We start from the raw sequence: 26,947 nt of genomic DNA, 5'->3' as shown, positions 1-26,947 counted from the left end.
TGGGAAAGTTCGTTGTAAGGGGCATGGAATAAATATGAATTTTTTATAATATTAATCTAAACTACCCATTATCCCTTAAAAAAAAAAACTAACAAAAAGGGTTTGAAAACTTTCAGTTTTAATCAAAATGACAAAAAAGTGTTGTAAGTGAATAGTACCATGAATGACTTTTTAGAGTAAAAATGTCATTTTTAATTAAAGTGAACATTATCGCAAGTGTTTCGTAAAAACTCCCTAAAAACTCTATGAAATTACTATTTTAACATTCTCATCAAAGCTAAACAAAATGAATAGACATGGCAATTTAGTAATTACATACTACTCAATTTTTTTTTTTTTACACAAACATCACAGCCATGTAAATGTAACATATCCTTTTTTTTTCTTTAAAAAAGAGCATTGATGAAAAAGAGTTGGGCCAACTTTTTTTTAATAAAAAACCATCATAAACTTTTATTTAATCAAAGGGAAGTGTTATTAGCACTTCAAAAATCTCATTCTAAACTCCTCACAAGTGTATTTTTCTTTCCAAATATAAAATGTTTGGGGTGTAGAATGAGATTTTTGGAGTGTTAATAATAATTCCCTAATAAAAAAGGCTTAAGATTTGATCATGAAACACAACTTTTCATATACCAACCCTACAAACATTAAAAACATGGGCCAGATTAAAGCCTAACCTGCAGTAAAATACTTTTTTTCATAATTACCCCTAACAGAACTTAACCCAAGCCCATTAGTCAATTCACAAATATTACGATTTTTCCAAATGAATCATCACCGCCATTAAGGCAGAGCACGAACCCTCATTTCATCTCAGTCTTACCCAATGAAGTAAGGGAGGGTCGCGTGGGATCGTATTGTTACCACGAGGACACTCAAGCATTTTTTGATTATTTAGACCACTAAAAGATGATCAAGGCAATGTGCAAGCTTTCATGCAGCCAAAGTGACAAGAAACGGAAGCTTCTAATTCTCTGCAACTCCTCCCAAACTTTTTAATATATTAAATTCTAAAATTATGTATATTTTTGCAACAATTTTTCAAAAATAGAATTTCCCCTATTTAATCTCTGTTTCTCTCTACATTTGGCATAGTAATAGTTATTTAGTAATTAATTTTCTTTTTGTTTTTAGTTTTGGGAAAGAAAAGGGATTTTTGTTTGGGTTTGTTTTGGGTGTTTGTCATTCAACCTCGTTCTTATTTTGTTGTATTTCTAGAGATAGTGTTTATTTTGTTCACTTACAGAAATACTGTGAATTATTTTGGTTCAGTTACAGTAATAGTGTGAGTTATTTTGCTGTAGTTTCAGAAATAATGTGGATTATTTTGGTTGAGTTTCAGAAATAATGTGGGTTATTTTGTAGCAGTTCCAGAAATAATATGGGTTATTTTGTTGGAGTTCCAGAAATAGTGTGGATTATTTTGGTTTTGTTTCATAAATAGTGTGAGTTATTTTACTGTAACTTCTGTACTTCAGTTGAGAACTGGCGAGGGGGCTGGCGGAAAGGCTTGCAGCCAGCTTTGATGTGTAATTCATGTTTAACAAGGGTCCGATCACAGTAGAAAATATCGATAATATCGGCGAAATATCGCCGATATTATCGTTTTTTTGGGACCCCGATATTTTAGTAACTATCCAACTTGTTTTCGGCAGAATATCGCGATATTATCGATAATATCGATAATATCGCGATATTTTCGAAACTATCGCGATATTTGGTATGGACTCATCGGAGAACACGGCCGGAGCAAATAATCCGAAACCCTAAATCCCCAAATGCTAAATCAAAGCAAATGAACTGAATCTACAATACAGGATTCCGAGAAGAACGATTTCAGTACAAAAATCAACATGTTTACAAGCCGAGAAGAACGATTTCAGTACAAAATTCAAAGCAAATGAACCGATTCCCTAAATCCCCAAATTCGGATTCAAAGCAACTGAACTGAATCCCTAATTCCTAAATCCCTAAAATCTATTTCAGTACAAAAATCAAGCAACATGCAGATAAATCGCAATCTGTACAAAAATAGAAACCCTAATTCCTAAATCCCTAAAATCAATTTCAGTACAACAAAGGTGCAACATGCAGAAAAATTGAAATCTGTACAAAAATTTAAAGTAATAGAAGGGAAGAAGAGAAGTAGGAGCCTGGAACATCGTCTTCCTCACGAATCCAAGACGGCTGGGACAAGTTCGTGCTCCTCAGTGGTGTCGACGGCTTGGACTACGGAGACAGAGGGAGACAGGGAGACACGGAGACACGGACGGTTATGGAGTGGTGTCGACGGCTGGGTTTAGGGCGGGTAAGATGGGAGGAGCAGAGGGAGACAGGGAGACACGGAGACACGGACGAGGAGGATCGAGATTCGAGAGATGATGTCTCTGTGTGTGTGTGGAAGAACTGGAGAAGGGGGAAGGGAGGGGAAGAGAGAGAATGTTGCTACTGTGGTCAAAAGAGCTAGAACGATCACTAATTATATTTACAATCACGGTTGGTTGTTGGCAAAGATGCGTGAATTTTGCAGAGGAGAAATTATTCGTCCAGCTATCACTCGATTCGCCACCAACTATATTGCATTAAACAGCCTACTCAAGAAGAAAGCAGGGTTGAAGCAACTATTCACCAGTGATGATTGGGCCAACCACAATTTTAGCCGCTCAAATACAGGTCGTTTGGTGGAAAGTATAGTGCTTGATCATGCTTTTTGGAGTCAAACAGAACATGTGTGTCAAGTGTTTGAACCTCTTTACAAAGTTTTACGGATCGTTGACACAGAAGTGTATCCTACTATGGGGGCTGTATATGAGTTGATGCGTGTAGTGAAGGATGAATTGGAAAGAAAACATGGTGCAAGGTGGGTCGTAAAAATAATTGAAGACCGATGGTATAAAACATTATACCACGATTTGCATGCAGCAGGTATAAATTATGTCATAATTTGCAATTCATTTCTTTAGTTGCATAAGTATTATTTATCTTATTAGAGTATGTGTTTCTTTGAATAGCATATTATTTGAATCCCCGATACCAATACAGACCCGGTGTTGGAGATGATGGTACCCTTATACGTGCTGTACATAATGTATACTCTAAATTAGACCCTGCATCACCAGCAGTTGGCCAATTTGGAAATGAGGTACACAATTACTTAAATTATAATAATTACTTTGTTGGATTAAACTAACACAATTTATTGTATTCAGCTAACATGGTTTAAAGATGCACGAAGAACATTTGGAGAACCAACATCAGTTGCTGCTCGAACAAATATGTCTCCTAGTGAGTATAAACATATTTCACTATAAGTTTATAATAGAATTTGTTGGAGTTATTAGGCTTATCAACATTATTTTTCATTGTAGCTGAATGGTGGATCATGTATGGGACCGATGCACCAACTGTGAGAAAGTTAGCAATAAAAGTATTATCACAAACAGCTTCCTCATCAGCTTGTGAAAGAAATTGGAGCACATTTGCACTCATCCATACAAAGCAAAGAAATAAGTTGGCTCATAGTAGCTTGGAAAAATTAGTTTATTGCTACTACAACATGAAGCTTCAAATTCGAGATAAGGAAGCAGAAATCGATCATGTCGACCGTGGTGACCCACTAGATGTGTTTGAGATTGTTGGTGAAGATGATGATACGGAGGGTAACCAACTTTTTCAATGGATTAGACCTCTTCATTTAGATGATGATGAAGGCAACCCAGCTCCCAGAGTTGCTGAAGAAGCACGTAATGAAGGGATAAATGTAGAAAGAGTATTAGAGGAGGAGGTGGGATCTAGCAGCGCTGACTCTTTCGAAGAACTTTGGCACCCAATGCCAAGCAACACTGGAATTCCACCTTTTTCCAATCCTACACAACCACAACATCGTGCTGATACTAATGATAGCTCTAGTACAAGATCAGGAGACTCACCTACCACCGGAGGTGGGAATGATGAAGGAAATAGTGGAGCTGGAGGTAGTGGAGCTGGAGGTAGTGGTGGTGGATATGGAAACTATTATGGACCACCACCTCCCGGATATATGAGCCCCTTCACTGGTGAGGCAAACTTCACGCATGCAACACAAGATGATGACCATGGCAGTAGGCGGGCAGGACCAGGAATTGGTGCCATAGGGAAGGACTATACTCGCAGAGAAAGAGGCAAAGGGATTTTGTCAAGTCAAGAAGATGACTCGTTATCTAGAACTTCAGACTCTTTTGGATTGGGAAGTAGTAACTATGGTTATACTCATAACCAACCATTTCCCTACCCTTCATATCCCATTCCTGTTGGGATGGAATCGAGCGACTCATGGAATCAATCCCAGCCTCAATCTTCAAATGATTTTTCTTATGGACAACCTCAACCAATCTCGGATCCATATGGGTGGCATATTAACAATTACATGAAAAACTATTTTGGGGATTTATCATTTGATAACTACTCTTCACAATACACTCATTCTACACATAGAGATGATGAAGATAGTGACAAATTTGAACCTCATAGGAACTCTATGTGGTACTAAAGTGTAAAATATTGTACTAATTCATTATATATAAATGATTATGGTGTGTTTAGACTTCTTTCATTAATTACTACATATTTTCTACACTCATAATGTTTGTCAGATCGCTATATAATCAACTTGATAATGTTAAATCCATCATGCAATGCATTTCCTTCCAATTTTTTGTGATAAACTAATAGATAATTGACTAAATAAACATCCTACAAAGTTTCAATACAAATTTCCAAGTTTTTCTTACAATTTCCGTGGTTTCCATGTAATTTTTATTGATATCGATATTTTACCGATATTTCCATCGATATTTCCGTGTTTTCGGACTACCGATATTTCCGATATCACCGATATTTTCTTCCTTGGGTCCGATCGAGACCCGGCATCTCATGATAACTCCAAGTAAAACAATCTTTAAACTCGTGAAGTAATTGATGGAGTTCAACTTTCATGGTATGGGGTAATAATGAACTAATAAATAATGATCGAGGGTCGTCGGCCGTTCCAACATTTATTTCCTCTAAAGGATCCCTAACTTGGGGTCGACTGTCTTCGAGTTCGGCCGATGTGGCCTGAACATTATCTAACGATAGTACCGGGCCGTTATCTTCTTTGGCCAAAAATTTGATCAAGTTGATGCCCGAATATGGGTGCTTGGAAATAGCATACCAATGGGCCAACAGGCGCTCCATCGTGGATGAAACCGCGGCTAGACACCTCTCACTTTTGATGTCACTCATCAATGGTGGGGAGCAAATTGGCCAAACCGAGTCTCGCCGAATCCTGGTGCACAGTCTCGGCGCCTACCTCGATGGCTTTCTGGACTGAGATCCGAGTTGACCGTCCATCTTCATTAAAACCTTGTAGGGTAATATAGCCGATGTGAACATCATAATAGCGGGCCTGAATCATGTTGGTTTCAAATGGCTGAGTATCGACTACGTAGACCACGACCGAATTACCATCCCAAAAAATGAGAACTTGGTATAAAGAAGAAGGAATGCAATTCGTTTGATGAATCCAATCCCTACCGAGCAAAGCATTATATTCTATCTTGGAGTCGACGATAAAAAATGTGATCATGTGATTGCGACCTGCAATGTTGACCTCTAGAGGGAGTACTCATTTGGTTTGAGACTTGTCACCGACGAAGCTGCTCATGGTTATTCCTGAAAGAATGAGTTTGTCGTGGGATCGTCGTAATGCTTTCATGATAGATACATGCATGATATTGATCGTTGCTCCGCAATCGACGAAAATTTTAGAGATTGGGTAGCCTTCAATATGGGTTGTGACATACAACAATTTTAAATGCTGAAGATTAGCTGATGACGAACAGGGAAACAAAATGTCCAAGGCTGTTTTAAGTTTATCGTCGCCGTTTGCAGACTCATCTTCAATGGTAGTGATGAAATCAACTTGTGTTGCTTCCTCGGCGGCCACATCGGCATCCAAGGAACTTGGTTAGTGTGTAGTCAGCTGGAATTCAGCAGGTAGAACATGGACCATGCTAATTTCAATATTTTCGAGGACTTAAGGGCCCATTGGATCCTGGTCGTTTCTTCCGGGTTTGTGAGGACTATAGCATCGTGTGTTAGAGCATTCTCAGCCTGATTTTTGTATGTCTCAACATGCTCTTGTGCTTGTGCCATATAATCCTACTCTGTGTCATTTTGACTGTCATCGTCAGGCTTGCATGCATTGGGTGTCTGATTCTGCTCCTACCACATTTTATGAGCTTGTTCCTTATAGGCGATCCGGGCATTCCTTGTATCCAGGTAAGCGTCCAGACGTGCCACTCGATCTTTCTCATCGGCCGTTAAACTGAATAAATATACGGTTGAAAAGACTTCGAAGTGATATTGAAGGTGTTGAAGGTCTTCGAGAGAAAAAAAAGAGTTCGGCTGTGTCAATGTCCGTGTATGGGTCGACCTCGAAGCCGAGAACCTTAGCCTCTCGAATGTGCTGGAATCTAGCTTTCATCGCTGGATCAGTGGTTTTTTGGATGATCTACTCAGCATTGGGGCAAGTTAATGCCAGGTCAAGAGCTTCTTGGCATGCTTTAGGCAAACCATAGAAATCGTTAGCAGAATATTTCTTGTGAAACTCTTTCATGTATTCCAAAGATTCACTGAGGAATTTGGGGTGTGGATTCTGCCGAATTCTGATTAGTGGTTCTTTCAAAGGTAACGGGGGCAGTTAGTTTTCGGCCTCTTTCTTAAATTGCTCGAAGCGAGCTTTCATCTCCCCGGGCCGAAGAAGGAGTTTGATACGCTTCTCGGACTCTTCAATGGTAGTTTCGAAGTCGCGATTGATTTCCTTCTGCCCCTGTAACTCAGCCATGATTGTTAGAGTTAGCCGGTCATCTTCGCTTCCTGCCGTCTCTTTCGGCTACCATTTAGTGGCCGAAATAGGCTGGGTCGCTTGCCGTCGAGCCAAGCAATCTATACGTTAACATCAACGTTTCTAAGATTTGGAAAGCGCGATATACATGCCGGTGGGAGAATTGTAGTTGTACCATCGTTGGTCACGTGGATTAGGCGGCCTGAAGGTTTTTGGATCTGCTAATAAGCTTGAGCTACATGAATTACGTGAATAATAATCCTCATTATAAAACAGTGTGTCAAAATCAAGGCACCGTCTAAGCGAGGTAGGGCCATCTGTCTGTTTCTTAGGGCCAAGCCTATCGAATACTTTCTGGCGCTGGCCTTTACCCGGTTTCTTTGAAGGTGCCTCCATGGTTACCGATTGTTGCCGTGACGTCGGTGTTTGCGTCTGAGGCAGTTTCTCCTCGGGCTCGGTTAATGCAACGCGTGCCTTACAATTGCTGCACAAAACTATCGGCTAGCCATTTTCTTATTCGCTGAAGTCTGACATGGATTCAACTATGGTAGGTCCTGAGAGCTTGGTAGGTGGCATATTGGAAAATAGGTCGATCTTGAGTCGAGGCTGGGCACCTTTCTTTAGGATGTGTTATACTGGGGTAAACCCGACCTTTTCTTTCCCTTTGCTCTTGGGCAAACGGGCTTCTACCATGCCAACTGTTGCCGAAGGGAATGGATCCGTATCAATCGTCATGCATTTTTCAGGAAACTTTAGCTTGCCTTTTTCAATCCAGCTTTGGATATCATCACGAAAGATGACACAATTATTTGTGGCATGCTTGGTCGAGTTATGATATTTGCAATATGTCTTTCCTTTAAGCTCGTTGGCCTTGGGAATGTTATGCCCAGGCCGAAGTTTGATGATCTTTGCTAATAGCAATTGATCAAAAATTACTTCGGCCTTTGTGATATAAAAGGTATAAACTTTCGATGTTTTCGCTGCTTCTTCAGTGGCCGAGCGGGGTTTGGCATCCTTGGAATGAATTTGGATCAATGCCTTGCAAACGTATGGTTTATCTATTACTATCTCGGCTACGTCGATGTTGACGTATTGAAAATCCTCACCTTCAGTCGATGTGTAGTTAACCGTGGGATTTTTGTAAATCGCCCATCGGGATGGGGATTCGAGAGCTTTTCTTCTCTGAGCAAATAATCATATTGCTGAAATGCTAGGCTAATTCATACATATCCCGAAAGTTTGCACCCAAGAATTTCTTTTTGTATTATATGTTGAGTTCGTTCAGAGCAAGCCTAACAAATTCGACTTCGGGAAGAGGTACTCGGCACCAATTCCTAACCGATTTAAATCTGGTAAGATAATCCATAGGTGACTCATCAGATGTGAAGCCATCCTCGCCAATGAGGAAACTGACATTTCCATCCCTGGTCGATAAAACTAGTCATGAAATTTCTCGACCAACTCATCCCACCTTTGGATCGAATTAGGTGGGAGGTTGATACACCAGGCAAATGCTGAGCCTGTAAATGAAAAATTGAACAGCCACAGCTTGTGAAAATCACTGTTAACATCTCTGCATTACGCGATGAAACGAGCCACATGTTCTAACGAGGATAAGGATGATTCTCCAGCGACAAGGCTAAAATCTGGACTTTTGAAACCTTTAGGATATTCGAACCTTTCCACATAAGTTGGATACAGATGGATGAATTTAGGGAACTTCGGCCCCTTTTTCATAGTCGAATCGATCATCCGTTGGACCTCGGTCATATCGACGGGTGTTGCTTCCACTCTCTGGTCGGATCCATCTGACCTACTACTCGATCATTCCCTTTTCTCTAAGTCAATTATCTTGGGCCGAGTCGACACCACTTCGGCCTATAGGGAATTACTTTTAAGTGGAAGCTGCCGAGCCTGATTAACAGGTTTCTCTTCGAATACTTTGCTAGCTATTAGTTCGAGCAATCGGGTTTGGGTCTCTCCAGTGCTTTATATCGCTTCAAGCAAACGGTTCATTTTATGGCCCACTGTCTCTTCCACTTGCCGGGATTGCTCATCAAGTCATCTTCGAATAAACGACCTAGTAGGAGGATCAGAGCCTTCACCACTGTCTTCATCGCAATCCTCCACCATTCGTTCAATGAAAACGTCTGCATTTCGGTTGAGTACTTCTGTATTTCGAGGCTAGCCACCGAGGCACACTTCATTTTCTTGGTGCGTTGCACTTATAGCCTCATGGGTCACGACAACGACAGGATTTCGCGCATGTGATACTACTTGTCCAGGATTTTGAACCGGCAAATCGGTTGTTGATTTTCCCATAGTTGTTTTCTTTTTTACTGATCGTGTCTCGATGGTCATGAACTTCATAGTCTTAGCACTAGGTCCTATTGGGCGTGCCAAAATGTTTACCCTAAAAACTACTAAACCTATGTGGCGCGCAGGCCGAGTAATTAGTAAGCTAACTACGTCATTCGATTGTATGCGGAGCGTGCTAACTCGTCGGCCGAGCTCTGCTAAGGAGTAAAGTTTGTTGATGTTGTGTTGGGTGCACGACTGACTTCTCGATCATGCGACTGCGGGTTATAGAGCTTGAAGACAAAGCTACTAGTTCTGCGAAGTTCACAAATCGTCGACGCCGGATTCGGTCACAGTGATTATATTCGTAAGAGTATAAGCACGCCGAATCGACACCAGAGTATAAGGACACAAATCCTCAAAACAAATGTATGTCTTGATTGTGAAAGTGGTTCGGCCGTCAGAATGCTGAACTCTAAAACCTACTTACGAATAACCAATCATAAACGACTCGGCATTCAATGTGCCGAGTATAGTGACTTGTAACACCTCGTTTCGCCGAGAAGGCTAACGAGATGACCTCTACGGATAAGGATTCGAAAATCCTCCTCGACTGAGACTTGGATAGATAACTAGTGGGCCCTATCGCAGTGCTGTTTATCCAAACTGAAGATGCTCCACGGTCAGCTGATTCTACAGCAACAGTGTTGTTTATCTAAACTGAAGATGTTCGCCGGTTGCCTTCACAGTGTTGTTTATCCAAACTGAAGATGCGTCGGCGAAAAGGGGAAAAACAAAAATCTCAAGGTTGTTGAGAGGTTTCGCGTAGAGCGAGAGAATACGCAGGGCAATTTGTGTGTTGAATTAGAGGGGCTTGTTTCGATGTCTTCCCTCCCTATTTATAGCAGCCAACCTGTATTGAATCCCAATCACTCCCGGATTATAACCCTTATCATGATCCAACTTTATCTCGACCAATCCTATTCCTACTAGGACTTCAAACATAACTCGTTATCATACCGTATTTAATCTCAGCATCCTGATCCCGTCAAAACTCCTTCTCATAACATGATTCGTCCACATTTCAATTTCCAATAGGATATGGCCAACTTTGACCGCGCGGCCCATGGGCTGAATATCTCCTAATGACACCTGTTCACGACTTCTGGGCCGAGGATGAATCTAAACTCGGCCTATCCAACACTGGGCCGAAAAAGATCTAACTCAGCCCAAAACAATATTTTTGGGCCCAAACATATTCTTTTTATGGAATTACTTCCAAGTTGTTGACTTGGAAATGCAAATCTATTCCCACACAAGCCTGATGGCAGACTTGTATTATGCCCATTTCTAATTTTTAATATCAAAGTTGATAGTGAGGTGGAGAAATGCGGTTTCTATTGCACCGCTTGGAAAGAGTATTGTAAATTTAAAAGGGTATTGCACTGCTTGGGAAATCAACTAAAAAGCTACGTCCTGCTAGAAAGAGTATTGCACCGCTTGGAAAATCTTGGACGCACAAGGGAGTACAAACTGACATTTTTATTCGGAAAATTTGTTGAATTCGAATCGAATTGAAATCTAAAATAGAGATCGAGAGAGGTTGAATGGAGAAAACAAAATAGAAATTTTTTTCTGTGCAGCGGAGGGATCGAGAAAGGGATACAAGATTAAACGGCCAAAGGATTTCTATCAGGAGTAAAATTGGAAGCTTATTGTTTGGGCCAATCTGGTTGGGCTGGTTTGTTGTTGGATTTGTCTTAACCATTAAATAAAGTTATTAGGTGATTTTTGGTTAAAACTCAAAGTTTTGATGTCATTTTCATTAGTTTTCCTAAAAAAAAAAGGGAGAATGTTTTTTCTTTAAACCCACGTCTCCCACTTTAAAACCACCCCCTTAACCTCCTCCACCCCCCCCCCCCTCAAAGTTCCACCCCCAATTTTTTATTTTTTTTATTTTTTGTTCAAGTTTTTTTTAAAGAAGTGATATAAATATTTTTTAACAAATAATAGACAAATACAAATTACACAAGTATAACGTGTGCGCATATAACTAGTATTTATTAATTAAATAAAAAAAATATTACAAACAAAAATTATAATGTTAAAGTAATTTCACAATATTTTCTTAGCCACATGTTATTAAAGCAAATCCATAACAAAAGTAGACAAAGATAAATTTCAGAAAATTTTATTTGGACCCAAAGTTGTTATCTCTACACCCAACTAATATTTTCACTCCATTAAACTTCCCAATTTGTCCTTAAACAAATAAAAATAAATAAAATTCAAGTCTAATTTGGATCTCTATTGCCAATGAATCCCACCACCACCAGAGCACGCCTCCATTAATTTTGACGAACCCAACCTAAACTTCAACAACACTTAAATCGACAAATTAAGAGTGTAGAACAAATGGTCAAGGAGTCCCAATGTGAGGCTTAAAGCAAACTTAAGCTGCAAAGGTCATTCTTTCCTTCAATCATTGTAAGAACTTTGGACTAAGAACATAAGAACCTTAGGGTTTAGCGGTCCCCCGTATGCATAAGCACTTTTTTCTTCCTATATTGATGTACGAAATGGAAATGAATACTATTCTTCTCATAAAAAGTGGGAAAACCAAGGAAAAAGATCCCCTCCACCCGGCTCCCCCTATTCTCCAATTACTTAGATCCAAGGAAAGAGACAACAAGAGCATCAATGGTCGTGGTGCTTGGACGGGGTTCACCAGAAAAAAAATGGAGGTGTAGAGTGATGTGAGTTTAGGGTTATTGGTGTAGAGATTGTTGTAAACTTTCCTAGTTTAAGTGTGATTGTGTATATCTTAGATTAGATTTGATTCTAGTTATTTTTTCCTATATGGACTTGTATTCCTTGGGGATGAAGGAATTTTCTTCTCCCTCTTATTATTATAAATAAAGGCACTACGTAGGGGGGAAAACACACATTCCTATACATATTCTATAAACACATCTCTCTCTTTTCCCTCCTTGCCGTCAGCCCCTTCCCATTGTCAAATAAAATAGGCCACAACACATTATCAACATGCTCTTACTGCTGCGTTTAGGAATCTGACGTGGAAGTTTTTTCTGCATCAAACCAATTCATCCATATCATCACGCAATCAGGTTCTTCCAAAACAATGGTTTTTATCTCGATATTTTTGCAACCCTGATAGCATGATCATTCATCATAATGCATGAACAAACCTTACGTTTTTCAAATATTAGATTCTACATAAATTATGCATGCATTATATCCATAATTATTTAATTATGTGAATTTGATATTGCCATGAATTGCATCAAATAATTGCTAATGCATTAAATTATATATCATATATACCTTGAATTAATTGAAAAAAAAAAGAAAAAAATAATTTGCAAATGCAATATGGGTTCTTCAAACCTATGACCTAAACCGTGCAAGCCTCAAGCACCAGGCCAGCAGCTTGCGTCAGTTTGACGAGCCCAACCCAGCCACGGCCCTCAAGGCAGCAAGCCCAAAACTGAAACGGTGCATTTGAGGCACCATCGTCCGCACCTCCACCCTCGGCCTAAAGCTCGGGTCCTCCCTATCAATTTTTTTTTACGATACACGACCGACAGTTATGTGATTTAGACAAAAGTCATCATTTCAAAATTCCAAAAGAATTTCGTGAGTTTTAAATCAGATTCAATCGAATCCATTCGGCTCTCACCCCCTACAACGTTGAGTTTTTCACCTTCGTCGTCCAATTTTGGTTCTCCAATGAACCAACGGCTTGCACTAACCATGGAACACCGCTTGAAGCGGTGTCGTCGACCAACTCTGGCGGATCCTTACACCCAGCGCCACTAGGGTGGCCTAAAGATCTAACCCGAGCCTTAATGGGCCTTAAATTTCCTTTGGTCCATTTGCATAATACCCTTGTGTTTTGGGCCTGCTTGTGCCTAGAGCCTTAACCTATATCACCAACCTTTTGGGCTTTAGTGATTACACGGCCCAAGAACTAGTTGAGCCCTTTTGAGCTCCTGCCGTTTCTGTCATGCTCCCGTTTTGAGTGCAACCACGCACATCGTTTTGAATGAACGCATCTATTTCACTAATTTCATACCTAAGAATACACCTCTGACAACCCTCTCACGCCCATCCAACTTGATCGAAGGATATGGTAAGGCACGTATAATGTTGTCCAACAGTACAATTTTGACCACTGATGAGACACTTTATTCTTCGCATTCCGGAAGAACATTGTTGAGCTTTAAGGACATTAGAGATAATAATTTCCACGCTGAAATCTATGTAGAAAATGGAGTTGAATTTATGTGCATAACTTCCTATGAATATGGCCAGAAGCATATTCTATAAAAGATAAAGCATATCACGAGTGATCTGTATACTACGACCATACGCCTCATAGATAGCCATTATGTGGTCGGCCCTACCTCTAGGGCCGCACACAAAATTACACTTTGGCATGATCGTTTGGGACACCCCGGATGAATAGCTTTGTGTCGTATCCTTAAATCATCACACATGCATCCACTAACCCGAAGTTTATGTTCGATTCAAGGAATCGTATGTCAAACATGTTCAATGGGAAAGCTTATTACTAAGCCTTCATATGACAAGATTTGTTCGAATCCTCCTATTTTTCTACAAAGGATTCAGGGGGACATTTGTGGACCGATTCACCCTTCATGCGGACCATTTAGATATTTTATGGTTTTGGTTGACGCCTCCACACGTTGATCACACGTGTGCTTGTTGTCCACAAGGAACGTTGTCTTCTCCACACTGGTGGCTCAGATTAACAAGCTCAGGGCTCACCACCCTGATTATCCAATTAAATCTTTTTGATTAGCTAATGTTGGAGAATTCACATCTAAAACTTTTGATGACTATTGTATGACAGTTGGGGTTGAAGTTGAACATCCAATACCTTATGTTCACACCCAGAACAGCCTGGCAGAGACATTCATTAAGCACTTACAAATGATTGTTTGATCATTGGTCATACGTACCAAGCTTTCGGGAGTTGCTTGGGGCCATGCAATATTGCATGCAGCCATGTTGGTCTATCTGAGGCCTGTTGCAACCCAACCATATAATGCCTTTCAGTTGGTTACCGGATACAAACCTGACATATCCCATATGTATGTTTTTAGTTGTGCAGTCTATGTGTTGATTTTGCCGCCCTTACGTACAAAAATTGGGCATTAATGAAGGATGGGAATCTATTTCAAATATGATTCTCGTTTGATTATTCGTTACTTAGAACCTTTGACAGGCGATCTATTTACTGCTCGTTTCGTGAATTGTCAGCTCTATGAGACACTCTTTTCGTCGTTAGGGGAGATAAGAACATCAACGTTCCTGAAGAACGACGTGAATTATCGTGGATGACTTCCACTTTGTCTCATTTAGATCCCTACATTGCTCAAAACTGAAGTGCAGCACATATTAGATCTTCAGAGTATAACTCAAAGCATGCCAGATGTTTCACCAATCTAGCTGAGTGATAAGATCACATATTCCAGTTGAGAATGTGCCTGCAAAGATGGATGTACCAAATGTACAATGGATTTCCCTCCTGGAGGCCCAGGATGCTAACTTTGATGATCCACGTACATTAACGGCTAGCCAATAATCTGCCCCTACACAAAAGTTTGACAGACCTCTTGGTTCAAATGATTCATACCCCTGGAGGAGGAAACCCATGGCACAGGCACCTGAATAGCCTACCAATGAATTCGACTGTAGCTTACTCATTCTATCAAACTCATAAGGAAATTTTAGATTACAGAAACGTCCTTCAAGAAATGAATCCACTTCCCAAGAATCATGAGATTTCGGTCTATTATGCTAGCTTAGATGATGTGTGGTGTAGAAATGAGATGATCGTTGACAATGTATTAGCATATGCAGTAACTACTGAGATCAGATTAAGTGATGACATTAAACCCTGTTCCATTGATGAATGTCGACGTAGGACCGATTGGTCAAACTGGAAACAAACAATCCATGTCAAACTCGATTCGCTTGCGAAACGTAAAGTGTTTGGACATGTAGCTCCTACTCCTCCACATGTGAAGCTTGTTGGCTACAAGTGGGTTTTCATTCGGAAGCGTAATGAGAAGAACGAAATTGTGCATTACAAAGCTCGTCTTGTTGCGCAAGGCTCCTCACAACGCCCCGGGATTGACTATTACAAAACTTATTCACCCGTTATAGATGTGATTACTTTTCGTTACCTTATTAGTTTGGTAGTTTCTGAAAAACTGAGTATGCAGCTGATGGATATAGTAACTACGTATCTCTATGGAGATCTTGATACGGAAATTTACACGAAAGTTCCCGAATGACTTACATTGACTAGATTAAATATTTCCAAACCCCAAAACACGCTTTCAATTCGGCTGAGGTGTTCATTCTACTGTTTGAAGCAATCCGGAATAATGTGGTATAACCGTTTGAGTGAGTATTTGACTAGTTAGGAATATGTGAACAACGACCTATGCCTTTGTGTGTTCATTAAGAAGTCACATTCCGGTTTGTGATAGTTGCAGTATATGTCGATAAGACGAACCTTATCGGAACTCCTGAAGAGCTCGCGAAAACTGCCGCGCACCTAAAGTCAGAATTTGAGATGAAAGATCTAGGAAAGACTTGATACTATCTCGGTCTCAAGATAGAGCACTGTTCGGATGAAATTTTAACACATCAAATGAACTACACCCATAAGGTGTTGCGCCTCTTTAATGAGGATAAAGCGAAGCCTTCGAGTACTCCTATAGTCGTTCGATCGCTAAATGCAAAATGAGATCCCTTCGGTTCGAAGGAGGATGATGAAGAGATTTTGGAGCCTGAAGTTCCTTATTTAAGTTCCTTATCAAGGAATTGATATGTGTAAACTTTCCGAGTTGTAACATTGCTAGTTTTCTTTAGAATTGTGTCAAACTTAGGGGGAGTATCTTCAAGTATACATGCTTGATCTTAATGTACTATTTTTCTCTACGATTAGGAGCATTTTCCCACTGGGTTTTTGCTACCTAACTAGGTTTTAACGAGGCACCCACCTTGGGTTGATCATATCCTTGATGACGTCCCGTAGACGTTTCATTTGACTTTGCATTACTCACGCATTTTTCCTTAGACTATGGGTTTTGTCCCTACTCAGGTTTTTACCATAGCCTTAGCCTTTTTAAGTGAGACTTACTTCTTTATGCAAGTTCCTACCTTATTGAGAATAGCGTTGTTCCCAGAATCAGTGTCGACGAGTCGACTTCCTCAACTTCTACATGATGCTGAATCTACCTTGAGTATTTACGCACTCAAGGGGGAATGTTGTAAACTTCCCTAGTTTAAGTGTGATTGTGTAAATCCTAGATTAGATTTGATTCTAGTTATTCTTTCCTATATGGACTTGTATTCCTTGGGGATGAAGGATTTCTTCTCCCTCTTATTACTATAAATAAAGGCACTACGTAGGGGGAATAACACGCACATTCTACAAACACATCTTTCTCTTTTCTCTCCTTGTCACCGGCCACCTTCCCCTTGTCAAAAAAAATAGGCCACAATAGAGATAAAATATTTCAACACTTATTTTCTTATTCTTATTTATTTAAGGACAAATCTGAAAATTTAGTGAAAAAAATTTGTTAGTTGGGTGTAGAGATAATAAAGTTGGGTTTAAATAAAATTTCTCTAAATTCTTCCCACCACTTCTTTATCTTTTTAACTTTCCCCTATGTTAATTTCTCAAACACACAGTGTGGGTTCACTGCTAATTTTCTTTATTTTAGTAGCATTTTACTTTTTGCTCATGTCTATCTCTAATAGTAAACAATTTCAACTTCTCATTTGTAATATATTTTGGAGTTTTATTTTTTATTGCATTGTCGTGTAATATATATCTCTTCGAAGCTCTGGAGATGCATGGACTTTTTTTCATACCAAATAAAGAGGAAAAGAACAAACGCAGAAATTAAATAGTGAACACATTCCTAGCTGCAGTGAAAAAATGAAATGTTTCTATCCCAAAATTGAACACCATTAACATTATACGGACGCATATAACAGGAACACGTTGTTTTCATGCGACCGTTATTATATATCTTTACTTCTAAAACCCTTAATATATAATAAAAACACATTGTTTTTATCAGTGTATGAAATATTCTGGATATACTCGATATTTCCATGAAAATATCCAAAAATTCAAGGAACGATATAGAAGGAGGGGGTGAAGTCTACAATTCACCTCATATCCACGATATTTCCAGAAATCAGTCAATTTTCTTGATATTTTTAGGAAATATCCAATGTATGCAGACATTTGCAAAAAGTTTGCAGGAAATATCCATGAGCCTATGCATTCTTTATTTTTTTAATTTCTTTCTTTATGGTATTAGTTTACTTCAATAAAACTTGTACTGCTTTCATGACAAAATTTTCAATTAAGTTATATATAATTTATTCTTTCTAATGAAATGCTTTATTTTATTGCTTGTCATTATAAGGAAGTTTTACTTCTCACATATCACATACTTATTATTTACACAATATCTAATCATTAATTCTTGATTCATACGTGTGTTGTGGTTTCATATGACATTCCCTAAAAAATAATTTTAAATTTCCATGTTTTTGAGCAAATTTCCATCATTTCATCGAAGGCAATCGATATCGATATCGATATATGATATATACATTGATATTTCCATAAATTTGCCTATCGACAGTTTCACCAAGACTGATATTTTAAACATTAGTTTTTATGTCATTTAGTACTACGATTTAGTATTTAATAAAAAAAAAATTTGTGGTTTAGTGGTATTCTTTATTTTTTAATCGGTTTAGTGGTATTCCTCTTCACTTGTAAGTAAGAAGTCTTATGTTCGAATCTCACCAAATGCGAATTTAAACCTCATTATTTGCTAGTTCATTATGAAACTTAGTGTAAATAATTTCGTTTGTTCAAAAAAAAAATTCCTTATTCTCACATCTACAATAAGACAAATTATGATTAAAATGAAAGAAAATGCAATATTATTTAGCAGTAATTGAGTTTGAATACAATTTTTTCTTTATATACGTAGGTACCTAATTTGTGATGTAGGCCTAATTAATTCAACTAGTCTAAGGGAATAGAGAGGGGGAGGCCGCCAACAATAAGAGAGATAAGAGAGATTTAATTGTGAGGTGTGTTGTATTTCACCCCATTGTGCTTTTATTTATAGTAGTAGGATTGGTTAAATCCTTACCTTATTAGGATTACAACTCTAATATAATAATATCTACTAAAGAGAATATTCCAAGATATCTCTAGATACACTAGGATTTACACAATCACATTCCTATTCTAAATATGACTACAACATTCCCCCTTGAGTGTGTAAATACTCAAACAAAACTTCGCATCAGGTCTTCCGCAATTGAGGTAGAACAGTTGATGAAGTCGTCGACACAACGGGTGAATGCGAGTCTCAAATTTAAAGAAAGTATGCATTGGTAGTAAAACTCACAAAACCTCGCTATGGTAAAACCTAAGGTTGGTAAAAACCCATAGACTAAGGAGAAAGGTGAGAAGTATGCATAATGTCAAAAAACAAACGTCATACTAGACGAAAGTAGTGAACTCAACAGAATATGACCATCCCATGATGGGTGCCTCATCAAAACCTTGTTAGGTAGCAAAAACCCAGTGGGAAAAATGCTCTTAATCATAGGAAAAATAGTGCATTAAGATCAAGTGAGCATGCTTTTGGATACAGAACTTCCAAATAAGAGAACTACAAGCAGTGGAGAAGCCAAGATTTTCAGAGGGGAGGGGCGAAATTCAAAAGAGTGTAAGGTTCAATCGAAGCGGTTACTTTCACATTAGATAGTGCAAAGTTTTGACTCAATATTCATAGCAGAAAATAGTTTATCCACCCAAGCAGTTGTAAGCAATAATATCTAAGCCAATGTAAGAAACTTAAATTGGCTAGGATTAGATCCTAAAAAATGTTAGGTACTAATCAAACAGCGGACTGAGACTTAGCAGCTAGGTGCCTAGACGAGATCTATGCGGGAGCCTAGATAGATTTAAATTATTGTAAAATAAGCATTAAACAATATTTATATTGTTTTTAAAAGTAATACAATATTTATAAATAATGTGAGAGTTTAAGATAAATATAGTGGGAGTCTTAAAAGAGAAAAAAAAAATACAAGACAAAAATAAAAGGAAAACTAAAGAAAAGTCCAAAAAACTTTATTTTTAATGAAAAGCCATTTTTAAAGGTATAGTGAATAGTACAAAGGAAATGTATAAATGTGGTTTTTCATTAAAAGTGAACAGTATTAGGAGTTTTTTGTTAAAACTCCTAAAAATAAAACCACAAATACTTGTTATCTTGTTAACCAAACACCCAACTTTAAAACACATGTCATTTAAAACTCTTCCCAAATACTTGTTATCTTGTTAACCAAACACCCAACTTTAAAACACCTGTCATTTAAAACTCTTCCCAAATACTTGTTATCTTGTTAACCAAACACCCAACTTTATCTTCAACCCACATCCAAACACCCATCTTTTTCCTTGCTTTTCTCCCAGACCCGACACCCCCAACCGCGTTTCGTCAATCTCATCCCCACACCTCCTTCATCAACCTCTCATCCGTCCATCGCAACCGCATCTTCTTCCCCGTCAATCCCACTCCCACCCCCTCCTTCGTTGTCCCCACTGTAATCCCTTCTTCGACTTTCTTCCGGACCTCTGTTAATCTCATCCAGCGCTCCTAGGCATGTTTTCCAGCGAGGGGAGGGGCGACCGCCACTCCTCGCCCTCACGTAGCTTCGCCAGTGACTACAAGCAATTTAACGCAGATAATTTACGCACACCAATTCCTTAGACGAGCTTCTGAAAAGTAGACTTGGGCAATGACTTGGTGAATGGATCGACCAGGTTGTCTTGGGAACATATTTGCTTGACTTCAATGTTCTGATGTTGTTGTTGCTGGTGAGAGTAAAAGAACTTCGGCGCTATGTGCTTGGTATTATCTCTCTTGATGTATCATTTCTTTAACTGCTCGATACATGCAGCATTGTCTTATCTTGATGCACAAAACCGGAGGGGTCTTAAAACAACGTAAATTCGACCGTGAATCTGCAAGAAAGTAAATAACACAAGATGTATCGTGGTTCACCCCAATGTTTGGGTTACGTCTACACTGATATTGTATTTCTTTGAGATGTTGAAGAGGGAGAAAGAGAGCTTCTGAGGGTGAGAGTGCTCTTCTCAATCTGAGAGGTTTAAGGGGATGAGGAAGCTTAAGAATTGGCCTCCCTTAATGAGGAGAGTGAGGGGTCCTTTTATAGAATAAGGGCTCCTCACTTATTACATATTTGCCCCTCTATTTATTACATAATTACATTTGAGTCCTCCGAGTATTTATACGAGATCTAAATACGGAGGCCCTAAGTATGGTACAAACATCTTCAAAGATCGTCGTATGAAGGTCAACGACAGAACTAAGACCACTAGTGCTTCGAATATGTTCCATGACTGCTCTCAACCAAAAACATTCACGTGAGGCTTCATGCAAGGCGAGAATCTCAACATGGTTAGAAGAAGTCGTAACTAACGTTTGTTTGGTAGACCTCCAAGATATAGCGGTGTTGTAAACACAAATATTCCTGCGATGAATAAGACAAGAACACATGTACAAAATGATATTTGTATTAATGATTTAGGGGTTACAATCTCTTCTACAAATTTAGCCTCTGATTCGATCTTCGTAATGTGTAGATTTGTGGATTGTGATGTTGATCTCAAGGCCTTCGAGGCTTGATCTTAGGATGAATAGGTGATGAATGATGAACGCTTTCTTCAAGGGGCCGTCGGGGCTTGATCTTGAATTGGTGGAAGTTCTTCAAGGGTCGTTAGGGCTTGATCTTGAAGGAGGATTTGGTAGAAGTTCCTCAAGGACTGTTGGGGCTTGATCTTGAAGGAGGATTTAACGAAGAATGAAGAGAGCTTTCTTGATCCTCCGGGATTTGCTTATGAGCTTTAGAGTTTCAAAGCTTTAAGGTTTTGGTGTGATGTGAATTGGTAAATGAAAATGAATGCTTTGGCTTCCTATTTATAGAATTCCAAAACTTGATTTTAGGATTTAAATAGTCAGATGAAATAAATCATTTCTGTCAGGTGTTGACACGTGTCCTATTTGATGACTTTTCCGATGATTTTCGATTTTTCGTTAAGTCATATACTGCATGTAAAATTTATGTGACAGGTGAACGTTAGAATTTTAATTATTGATCAACATTTATTTCACCAAAATTTTGATGTCTACAAATGCCCCTACTTCAAGGTGTGTCGTATACATGTGTTTGTCATGTGTAGGAGATGCGTTTTGAAGTCCCTTAATGCATATGTCGATCCAAGGGCCGTTGGGGCTCGATCTTGAATTGGGCTGAAAATTTCTTCAAGGGCCATCAAGGCTTGATCTTGAATTGGGCTAGAGTTTTCTTCAAGTGTCGTTGAGGCTTGTTCTTGAATTTTGTTTGAAGTTTCTTCAAGGACCGTCGAGGCTTGATCTTGAATGAAATTAGACCACAAGGAGCTTTACGTGGTAGATCTTTGGCTTTGGTAGTGGATGAATTGGCATGTATTTTGTTGCGCTTGTTGACTTTCCACAACTTTAATCTTGAACTGGGTAGGAGAATTTTCTGGTTTCCTCCAATTGTTGACTTTCCACAGGCTTATTCTTGAATTGGGTTGAAGGGTTTCTTCTGCTAGACTTGCACCAAATGTCTGAATTTACTCCTTTTATCTAGAGCTGAATTTCATTCAAGGGTGGTGGTCACTTGATCTTGAATTGGACTTGTGATTTCTTCAAGGACCGTCAAGGCTTGATCTTGAATTTAAATGGGACCCCGAGCGGTTTCATGATTTGGACACATGGCAGGCAGACACGAGGTGGAGGTGATGGTCTGTTTCTTTGTTCAATCTTTCCAATTCATATTGAAAATGGTCAGGGGATAAGGTCAGAGGCTACAAAAGGTTTGCTCTGAAAGATCAAGGAAGTTCGCAGCATTTTCATATGAACCCCGAGCAGTTAGGTTAACGATATGACCTTCAAGAGTGGTGGACACTTGATTTTGAATCAAACTTGTGATTTCTTCAAGGGTCGTCGAGGCTTAATCTTGAATTTAAATAGGACCACGAGCGGCTACACCTGGCAAGTGAGATTCGGCTTTGTTATGTATGAACCAGCACGTGCAATTGTTGTGTTTGTTGATTATCCCCAAGCTTGATGTTTCGTCATCGCTCATCTTATTTGTTCTCCAAGCAGACATGGTATATTCTCTGGAAACACATCAGCAGTTGAAAATAAGTACTCGAGAGCGATGATAAGTAAGCAATCAGGGATGGGGTTCCAAGTAGTCGGTTCCTGACTGGAAGCTGGATTCTAAGTGTTGACTGATTGCTTTCCTTCTCATTGTCCTGTAGGTAAGAACAAGGACAACGAAAATGACAGGGAGAAAGCATGATATGAGATACTTTTGCTTTTGAAGAAGCATAGCTGATTTGACGATGTTACACGACGAGGCTTTGCTATTTGGCGACGGTACCAGTGAAAGGTTATTGAAGTTTCTCAAGCTATTCGATTAGAGCAACGATACCGGGCTTGGATTTGAGTTAGACTTCTCTATTTGGATTATGCAGTTCTGTAGGGAAAGGCGTCGTGCTATAGTGATTTGTTCCAGCTTATCTTGCTGCATTCTTCTTTGCTTGTTTCTTTTGCATAGCAGAAGTAGTGCGCAACCTTTTGCCCTTAAATGGTCCTTCAAAGCATTACCTTTCAGCGACTCATCCATGCTTGGCAACTTCAGTGTAAAGAGCCAACATCATATCAACTGTCCTGAAGTATTCGCTGAGGTAATTCGAGACCTATCAACAGTTGAAGACGAGCACTCGAGAGCAATGCTAGGTAAGCAACCAGGCAAAGGTTCCAGGCAATCAATTCCAGATCAAAAATTTAATTTCAGGTTCTAACTGATTGCTTTCTTTCTCCTTGTCTTGCAGGTAAGAGCAAGGGCAAAGGAAAATACAGAGGAAAAGCATGATATGAGATACCTTTGCGTTCGATCCTAATGATATGAGATACTTTTTCTTTTGAAGAAGTAGCGGATGAATCAGCACATGTATTTGTTGCGATCGTCTCCATATGCTTCGATGTATCATTTTTCACCTACCTTATCTGTTCTTCAAGCATCTGGTATCTTCTTCAGAAGTACATCGACAGTTGAAGATGAGTGTTTGAGAGTAGTGCTAGATAAGCAATCAGGGAAGGGGTTCCAGGCAGTCGGTTCCAAATCGAAATGCTGATTCCAAATGTTGGCTGATTGCTCTCTTTCTCCTTGTCCTGCAAAGAAGAACAAGAACAAAGAAAATGATAGGGAGAAAGCATGTTATGAGATACTCTTGCTTTTGACCCTGATGATATGAGATACTTTTGCTTTGGTGTGGCTTGGTTGAAAAGGTATTTTCAGGGAGGAAGAAAACTGAGTATGTTAAGAGGTTTGGTTGCAGATGTATTCTTGGCAAAGAAGAAGAGTCAGGCATTTTGGATGTGTGCCTCGCCATGGAGGATGAAGGTCGACATATATAGGAATTTCCCAATTGTGGGTAGCGGTGCGGATGTGGCCTTGTTACCCATGCTTGTCGGTAAAAGTATGGTAGTTGGGATAGTGAATTTCATGCGTTTTCAACTCTGTTAGAGATCCTTGACAAAGTTGCACGTGATATCCAACAAGTTGAGATTACGTATAAAAAGTGCTGACGAACTTTACGCAGGAAAATTCGGCTTTTGAAATTTGGAAAGTGGTGTCTCTTCGCTTTTTTAAATTGGTAGGTGTGTTGCCTCTCCTTTTATAGAGGTATCGATCACATCCAACATGCACACTTTGAAGATTTCCCGCTCGTGAAAATTGTCTCTGGTGTATTTCTGAGATTTCACTCCGTCCAACCCTTTTCTTTTACCATTTTTGAAAATGGCTTACCCGTCTAACATTTACTTAGATTTGAGTCTCGGGAGCGATATAGGCGTGCCACGTCAGGGTAATATATGGCGCCCATCCTTCTTATCTTCGAATAGCCCTCTTACAGTTGAAGATTCCATGATGAGGGATGCAACAATGACTACAGTAGTAGCTAGGAACCTCCTCACTTCTAAAGATAATAGGTTACTTTCAAGATGGTCTGATAAGTTGGCTGTCCAAGACTCCCTGGCTCTCAATGTTCAGTGTGCGGGCTTTGTGTCTAATATGAGCCAACGCCTACTTGCTCGAGCTCGCCAAGTTGAATCATCGACGGCCGAGGTGGAAAATCTTAAATAAGAGATCAGACAGCTCAAGCGGGAGAATAAAGATTTGCACATGCTTGCAAATAATTATTCGATGAGCAAGAAGATGAAGCTTGATCAGCTGCAGGACTCCAAAGGTCAGATTCAAATTGACTATCAGAAGTTTGTGGCTACATTCAAGAGACACTTTTTGCCTTTGCCATCTGGAGTTCGACCAAGTACTGAGGCGCCACATGATCAATCTTCAGTGCCTCTTTCTTCTAGGGTTCCGCTGGGTGCTGAGGTTTCACATGAGTAACCTTTGTGAAGACTCCCTCTTTTTTTTTTCTTTCTTTCTGTTTTTTTTATATTTTTTATATATTTGTAATTTCTCAGAGATATCAATAGACATGCTTTATTTCATTCAGTGTATTGTGCTAAATACAAATAAAACATATATCTCACTAAGATGTATTACTTCCTTTTTTTTTCTTTTTTTTTTTTAGATGGTGCCTGATGCACCATCCTCCCCATTTTTTTTTCTACGTTTCAATTATTTTGTCGCCACCATCCCCTCCCCCTTTTTTTTACTTTTTGACTTTCCAATAGTAGCATACAATTGTGAGTGGCTTGAAGATGGCACGATTGTTCCTCGGTGGCTTCCTCGTTGTACTGCATTCTCTGCATGCGAACCATTTTCATTTGCTTTTCTGGAGACCATTATTTGCATAACCATTGCACCAATAGTTTTTTTTTAAATGATTATATATATATATGTGTTTGTGCTACGTGGGATGAAAGGCAACCACCTGCATCGGGAGAGGAGAAGCTGGAGGTACTGAGGCGGTGTAAAGCGTCGAGCTTCACGATCGGCTAGTCGTTTGACAGCGGTCGCTGAAGTTCTTCGTCGATTCAAAAGCAGCAGCAGAGGCAAGAAGATGGAGGAGGCCTTTTGGTGTGAGTTGACAAACTTTAGGGCAAGCAGAGGCAAGAAGACGGAGCAGCCATGGCGGAGGTGCATAAGTAGTTAGAGCTTAAGGCAAAGTGTAAGGCGTCGAGCTTCACAACCGGCTAGTCGTTTGACGGAGATTACTAAAGTTCTTTGCCAAAGAGCGGGTACTTGAAACAGACGTTGTCGTTAGGAGTGTCGTAGAAAAGGAAGTCGATGGTGAAAGCGCAGCCTAACTTGTTCCGGGTGTGCGCACCATGTGCAATAAGTAAGGTTTGGTGGAGAGGATGTTATTCTTCTTGATGTGGGCGGATGATGCAGAGCTAGCGGCGACTGAGCATAAAATGGAGCAAAGCTTTAAAGCATCGGAGGAAGAGCTTAAAGGGATGCGATCCGAGACGGAGCATAAGAGGCGGACAGTGTCGGCGCTAGTTGCAGCGTCTTGGAGACACGAAGTTAGGCGTGTAGTGGAGTTGGAGGAAGAGCATGAACGGTCGGGGAAGGGCAGAGATAGGAGAGCAGCAGGAAGAGGACCTCATGAATACAAGCATCGCCACTGACCCTCCAAATCTCGTTGTCAGCACCTCGTTGTAGACCTCCAGCTTCTACAGGTAGTGGCGAGGATAGGACGGACAAAGAGCAACGGAGGGCATGAAGAGGTCATTTCTCGGCACGTACTGACAAGCATGAGGAGCCAATGACGACAACGTAATTTCTGCGCTTGAGGAGTTCTCCATGAAGCGATTCTGCGGTGTCCACAATGGCTCATACAGGTTTGGTGCCAAAGCCATGAACCTCATCTTCGTGCACTGCTCGGTCATTATATCTCCATGAAGCGTGTGAGGTCCCTATAACGAATCAAAACCAAAGCGTCGTCATCCTTGATCAACATCGCGATGTGTTGTATTTGGCTGGTAGTAACCGGCTCGGGGAAGTCGTGGGCGATTGCTCCTCGGGTGGAGTTGTAAAGAGCTTCAGAGACAGTGGCAGTGAGTCTCTGATGGGTGATGATGAATACTTGTTCTTCAAGTTAAGACCTGGCCTTTTTAAAAGATAGATGAACAAACGGAGGAAGAAGAAGACGATGGAAGCAGAATAGGCCTTTGCGCAACCAGCGGTATCAATCGATCTATCGGCTTCTAGGCCTGTGAAATGGAGGGAGGCATAGGCTGTGTTGCATTCCATTTGATTTGGTGGATATTTTGTCATGGGCCTTGAGGTCTAGAGGGTCCAAGAGGTCATCCTAGTTGTTTGGGCCGAGAAGAAGGATATGTACTCATATATATTAACTTTCATTTGTCACTTTTAATAAGACCTTTTTTTTTATTATTATTATTTTGATGTGACTGAACTCGAAATTGAATGTTCAAGTTGCCTACATACCCTTTCAAAGAAGAGATCAAGTTATAACATAGTTCAAACACTTTTTTTTGTCGTATGCAGTTTATGCTCTTGCGGGCCAGGAGCATGGTGCGTTTGTTTTAAGGGTAGTAGCACTTCAAGAATATG

At 39.8% G+C, this 26,947-nt stretch overlaps 1 protein-coding gene across 1 annotated transcript; it reads left to right on the top strand.

The window, feature by feature from the left end:
- The first annotated feature begins 3,241 nt into the window (after positions 1–3,241).
- LOC126592190 (uncharacterized) lies at positions 3,242–25,998 on the top strand. Its single transcript, XM_050257920.1, has 3 exons — positions 3,242–3,288; positions 3,372–3,839; positions 25,760–25,998. Exons 1-3 carry the CDS (start codon positions 3,279–3,281, stop codon positions 25,996–25,998), a joined length of 717 nt encoding a protein of 238 aa, XP_050113877.1. The 5' UTR covers positions 3,242–3,278.
- The last annotated feature ends 949 nt before the right edge of the window (positions 25,999–26,947 follow it).

This window comes from Malus sylvestris, chromosome 12, assembly GCF_916048215.2.
Source record: "Malus sylvestris chromosome 12, drMalSylv7.2, whole genome shotgun sequence".
NCBI lineage: Eukaryota > Viridiplantae > Streptophyta > Magnoliopsida > Rosales > Rosaceae > Malus > Malus sylvestris.
This window is presented reverse-complemented; position numbering and strand designations above follow the sequence as displayed.